Below are 5,958 nucleotides of genomic sequence, written 5' to 3' on the forward strand. Positions count from 1 at the left end.
CTTGGATTTCAACAAATATATTTAAATAAATTATTGGTTTACAATTTTTATGCTTTGGGACTAGAATTTCTTCGCTGAATAACTATAAAATAGAACACATAAAATCTCAGCTTTTTTGAACCCTATAGAATGCAAAGCTACTACATCATTCAGTTTATTTCCTAAAAAATAATTTATTTAAAAATGTGTTATATGATAATAAAACGCCTGAACCTAGGCAGCAAACAAATTTGTAATGTTTTTAGTACATTCTGACGTTAGAAAATGTAATGTTTTGGCCCATTCTGATGGTCATTTTCGTGTCAAATGGAACGGAGATTATATGCTAGTTTCCACGAATTCCAATGGTTTCTTCCACTTCCAATAATATTTCGTTTGACAACATAATGTGAACACAACCCAACACATTAAGTTTTAAATTGAAAATCTAACAATTCATTTGTTCATTTACGCTCAAATAAAAAAACAAAACAATTTGTTCGGAAAAAGATTTGCATAATTTAATTTATTGCATTTATATTTCTTTATTTGTGGAATTATTATTTTGAATTTTCGAAATACAACTGACATCTTTCTGACATTTTTCAATTGGCGCGGTGTATATGTGTCAAACCAAATCCAACGATATTCATTTATATGTATTAAAAATGTGCTCGCATCGTGTGACATTATTGTTTGTACGAGTATAAACAGCTATCGCACCAACCGATTTTGTTTACAATAAAACTTTGTTTTGTTTTCAACAGGATTTCTTGAGCATTATATGTGAGTGTTTGTAGCGTGGTTCGGGCGATCAATTGATTTTATTGTCATTTCAATTTCAACGATTTTATTGTTCGGCATGGAATGGATATATTAACAGTTGGTTTTGTGTTCATTTTTGTTTTAATTTCGAAATAACAGAATGTTGATAAAATTTACTGTGAATATTCCAACAACATTTCGATGGGCAAAATATTTGATGTTACATTGGAAATAAATTTCATCATTCGAATTAGAATACAGAGTAACTTTTTTGAGATAAGACGTGATATTTATAATGCGTTCTTCATTACTGTTTCATTTGATTTGTGATAGAAGTGTTTTTATCTTATTGTGTTTGTGATCTATGCTATATTTGGTGAATTTTTTTCTAAATTTGAGTCTATTTTTTATTTTCGTTTATTTGTATCAGCTCTTCGCAAGGGGTAGACATGATTCAAATGATTCGTTGTAATTCATTTGTGATTTGAATGATTTGAATCTATTTGACAAGTGAATTTACAATACTAAAACAAAGCATAAAATTCTATATCAATATTTGTTTTTTTTTTTTAAGCAAGCAAAAACCTTTTCTAATTAAAAAAATCAAGTATATTTCGTTTATAGTTTATTATACACATTCCGAAAATATTAACTTGATATTTGTTTTGATATAACATGCATGCAAACATCGATGGTCAACTTCACTGTAAAGTGTCACACTAACTGTCAAGCGGTGATTTGAAATGATTCGAAAAAATTCAAATTGATTTAAAATATTTATAATTTACTCGCAATAATTAAAGGAGATTTATTTTTTTTCGTATAGATTTGTTCTTTTGGGTTGCGTGTCTACCCCCTACTCTTCGAGAATGAAAAGAAAAAGAAATAACAACGATTCGCCGGTATACGATGACGAAAGAGAAGAAGAAAAAAATTTCGTTGCAATAAAATGTGGCAAACAATACTTCGACCCGAGCATGCAGCAGTTGTGACGCAAATTTTGTTTGAGCGCAGTCTTCAAATGACGGAAGTTGCCTCATAATCACAAAAGCACACGATAATCGTCAGTTCCTTTTGCGATGGGATCGTCGACAGTTCTTCTTCGGCGGACAATCTTGTAGGCAAGAAATACGTTATTGGCATCGATCCGAATGAAAAAACGTGGTTGGCTATAACGCGTCGCAACATCCGGAAAACACCTGATGAATCAGCCGTTGAGGTGAGATATTGAAAGTCGAAATTTAACTTGAAATTTGTTTGAATCCAAACTTATTGTTTTTGTGATTTTGAATTTTGAAGGAAAACATCACAATACCAAACACGCGATTCTACTGGGAAACTCGGCATATAAGAAGAGAAAAAGAGACGAAAAAATTAGCTGGATGGTTTGATTTTGAAGAAAAGAATCATCTGAAGACATTCCCATTCGGTCCACCATCACCGCGTAATTCAACATGGAAATGGTACATTGAGTATCGCATCAAAATGCTACGAAAAGGAATGTCAGCATATGTAACGCGTAAATATTCACGACTGGATTTTGATCATTACATGAAGTCGAACCAAGTAAATGATAACATCGCCGTGACAGTGACCAACAACATGCCGTCAATGATTATATTTGGTGATTATAATTGACAAAATAATTAGAAAATAGTTCATAATGCAATCATTTCAAGTGAGCATTTTACGAGTGAGTCGCTGCTCACTCATTTCTCTACTGAGTATTATTTACTCGCTCAATGGCGACTCAGAGACATGTCACACTCGCAATACAATGAGTTTTATGCAACTCACTAAGTGTGCTCGGTGCGATGCGGTAGCACTGGTTTGAAGAGACGGAAAAGATGCCCAGGATCGCGAAAATTTTTGGTGAGCGTCAAGAAACTTGGCCATTCAGTGGTGAAAATGGAAGATGAATGGGGAACATCACAAATATGCGCGAATTGGCAAGAACGATTTCCAGCGAACACAAAACCGCATCGATTCAAAGTGTGTTACGGTTGCAAAGCGAAACCGATTGCTGGACTACCGGACCCAGTCGCTAGTCTACCAGATATAAGTGTGGCAACGATTAGCAAACGTGCTTTGCAAAAGGGATGGAAGGAAATTAAGCGTCGAGTTCGCAATGGAAATTATCAGGATGTGGCGAGAATACTTCGGAATGGGCGTTTAATATCAAAGGGTAATGTTACCTACAAAAATTGGCCATTTAATGTTCAGGATGATGATGCTGATCCATAGACAGTTGTTTGGCACCGCGATATTGTTGCTGCAAAATGCATTATGCTCAAAGGTATGAATCAATTGAAAATAGAGTCTATTCATTTTTTAATGTTTTTGCTTTAAATTACACAGGACTTTGTCGATGTTTGGCGTACTAGTGCCTGATTCGTTTAGAAGACCACCAAATAATGTCAACGGACAAGCAGCAGCATTGAATCCATAAATTATTAGATAAAACAAATATTATAACGATTGTGGCCTTGTTGTGCGTTCATAAGAACAGTACAACGGTAGTACGGAGGGTGAGTAAAGTTTTTAATTTAAAAAAATTATATTTCATATACAATTCAATTGATACTAATGATTGTCGTTCCTCTTTTCCATGTATTCACACCTGAATGTTATGCTATGGCAACCGTAAAAATAACTGAAACTACACACAAATCCGGGTCCAAATTTGACCATGAATTTGTGCCTGGTAATCGGTGAATTTGCATTACAAATTGTTCCTTGGGATACCGTTTCTCCAGTGGATCCTTTCTCTCCAATAGGCCCTTGAGCACCTATTTAAGAGAATTCAAGAGAATAGTATATTTAAAATAAAATTGAAAATAGAAAAAAATATTTGTATTTTCATTTGAATCAATAATTGTTAGCAAAGTCGAATCCTTATGATCCCTGTTTAATTATTGAATTAATTTATTTAATTGTTTACTGTCCTCTCTATTTATTAATGACCTACCTTCGGACCCATTGGACCCTAGTTTCCTGGGAAACCAAATCCATTTGCACCACGCTCATGATGCACCTTGAAGGCCTTTTTATGGAATAAAAGTTGTTTATATGATTAATTCTTCATTTTCGTTTCTTGTTTGAAGACAGAATAATATATAAATAAAAAAAAAAACGAAATATATGTATATTCCCACAAATGTGTGGTCTTCTCAAGAATATATTCGATGGTAAATAAAATTGTACGTGGCAGCTCCACTCACAGAGCAGAAGACGTGGATGTATCATCTTGAATTTTTTTTAAATACAAATACTATGAACTCATATTTATAGTTCAGCGGTTTTTCTTGTTTTTTTTTTCTCATTTAATGTAGGATTCGAAGATTACCTTCATCTACTACATGTAGATGAAACTACTAAATATCTATGGTAAAAATCCAACGATTGTGTGTTCCAAGTTCAGAGATGGGATAATTGGTAAAGTTCACGAGAAACGTAAATAGAGATTTGAACGCCAAAAGACCATGCGTTGGCATAGTGATTGACTATAATTGAGAAGTATTCTATATTATTATATATGATTAGTTATTTGTAGACTGTGGTCTCTTAAAAATAATCAGGGCTGTGATTTTCACTTTGTCAGTGCACGCACACAATGCTTGTATTTTGAATGTGCACGCACACTTAGTTACAAATTTGCCAACCGCAAAAAAAATATGAAATTATGGACTTTTGAACAGAGGACATGTAGTGGATGGGTATTAAATTATGACACATTTTTTTAAAATGAATATAAATATGTATAGTGTATACACCGAAACTACCGCATTAAAAGATATTTTCTATCGACTGGCCGTGGCAATATAATCTTATATTAGTTACCATATTTAAATCGAGATAAGCGGAATGACCTATTTTTGACGTGTGATGATCCAAGAATGGATATTTTAAGTATCAAAATCTTGAATCAAGCACACGCTGTTTTCATCTTCGCTTCATCAATTTTTTTAAATTCAATTGTATTGTAATGAAAGTTGCATCACTTTAGTACTTGTTTTAAATTAATCCCTTGTTGTTGTTTTTTTGTAAATGTCTTCTACATTTATTCACTGAAAGTATAAAATGGAAGTGCTTAATTAAAATTCATCTGGAAGAAAAAAAAAATAATTTGCATTTAATTTTATTATTTGTTTCATAAAGGTTATTTCTATTTTTTAAACGTGATAGAATTTAACTGTCATACCAAGAAGAAGGTGATTCCAATGTTCAAAAAATAGAGAAACACCTATTGATTATTATCAGAAGTTTTTTTATAGAATACCAAATAGATTGAAATATAATTGTTTGACATGTATCCATTAACATTTAGGAAACTATAGATTATCCAATACGAAAAAACTAAATGTATTTGTCCTTTTGTTGGAACGAGAGTCTGGTTGCAGAGTGCAAAAAAGTGTCTATTTGCATTTTAATAGCCGCATTAAATGATTTCGGACGCATCACATTTTTTAAGCATTATAGTCATTTTTTGTCCATTTTTTAAAATTCCATTGTGTTGTTTTGCATAACCTGTGCAAAAATACAAAGAGTTAATGCCAGAGGTTGCACATTTTTCGGTATAAATAAGATGTGCAAAATTGGATTGGCATAGAAAACATTTTGTGCTCTAGTGATCAAAATCAAATCATTCAACATGAAATTCGTGAGTATCAATTTTTTTTAAGTGAATTCAAAAAATTCCAGTCGGAATATTTTGATTAAAAAATCGAAAGTGTCAATTTGTTGTTGTTTGAGCTCAGAACGAAGCTAGTCATTGTGTGGCACGATTTTCGACTCCAACGCGAAACGACGCAATCTATTTGTTTGTATTGTTTTATTGATCGTTATGTGGTTTTTGTTTTCAATTTAGGCCATTGTTATGTTCGCCCTTATCGCCGTTGGCTCAGCCGCTATTCTTCCAGGAGGTGATGCTAGCGCCGAAACTCTCCGAAATGATGCCACTGTTGGAATAGACTCATTTCAATATGCATACGAAACATCAAACGGAATCAAAGCCGAAGAACAAGGTCAATTGAAGACCATTGGAACAGAACAAGCTATCGTCACACAAGGTTTATACTCATGGATTTCTCCAGATGGTCAAACATTCACCTTGAAATTCGTTGCTGATGAAAATGGTTACCAACCCGTCGCCGATCACTTGCCAGTTGCTCCAGCTTCTTCCAAATAAATTCTGCAATTTGAGAAGCAACACTT

The 5,958-nt window shown here is 33.2% G+C and overlaps 2 protein-coding genes across 2 annotated transcripts; both read left to right on the plus strand.

The window, feature by feature from the left end:
* Positions 1–1,812: 1,812 nt before the first annotated feature.
* On the plus strand, positions 1,813–2,546 carry LOC116349645 (the record flags this gene model as incomplete). The annotated part of the gene is made up of 2 exons (XM_031781180.1): positions 1,813–1,963; positions 2,044–2,546. Coding segments are annotated over 2 exons (490 nt in total), but the record flags the coding sequence as incomplete, so codon positions are not given.
* A 2,751-nt stretch (positions 2,547–5,297) lies between these two features.
* Positions 5,298–5,958, plus strand: LOC116349646 (flexible cuticle protein 12-like). The gene is made up of 2 exons (XM_031781181.1): positions 5,298–5,404; positions 5,612–5,958. Exons 1-2 carry the CDS (start codon positions 5,396–5,398, stop codon positions 5,930–5,932), a joined length of 330 nt encoding a protein of 109 aa, XP_031637041.1. The 5' UTR covers positions 5,298–5,395; the 3' UTR covers positions 5,933–5,958.

The sequence above is a fragment of the Contarinia nasturtii genome, unplaced genomic scaffold, assembly GCF_009176525.2.
Source record: "Contarinia nasturtii isolate CC-2019 unplaced genomic scaffold, AAFC_CNas_1.1 Cnas_scaffold_3024, whole genome shotgun sequence".
In the NCBI taxonomy this organism is placed as follows: domain Eukaryota; kingdom Metazoa; phylum Arthropoda; class Insecta; order Diptera; family Cecidomyiidae; genus Contarinia; species Contarinia nasturtii.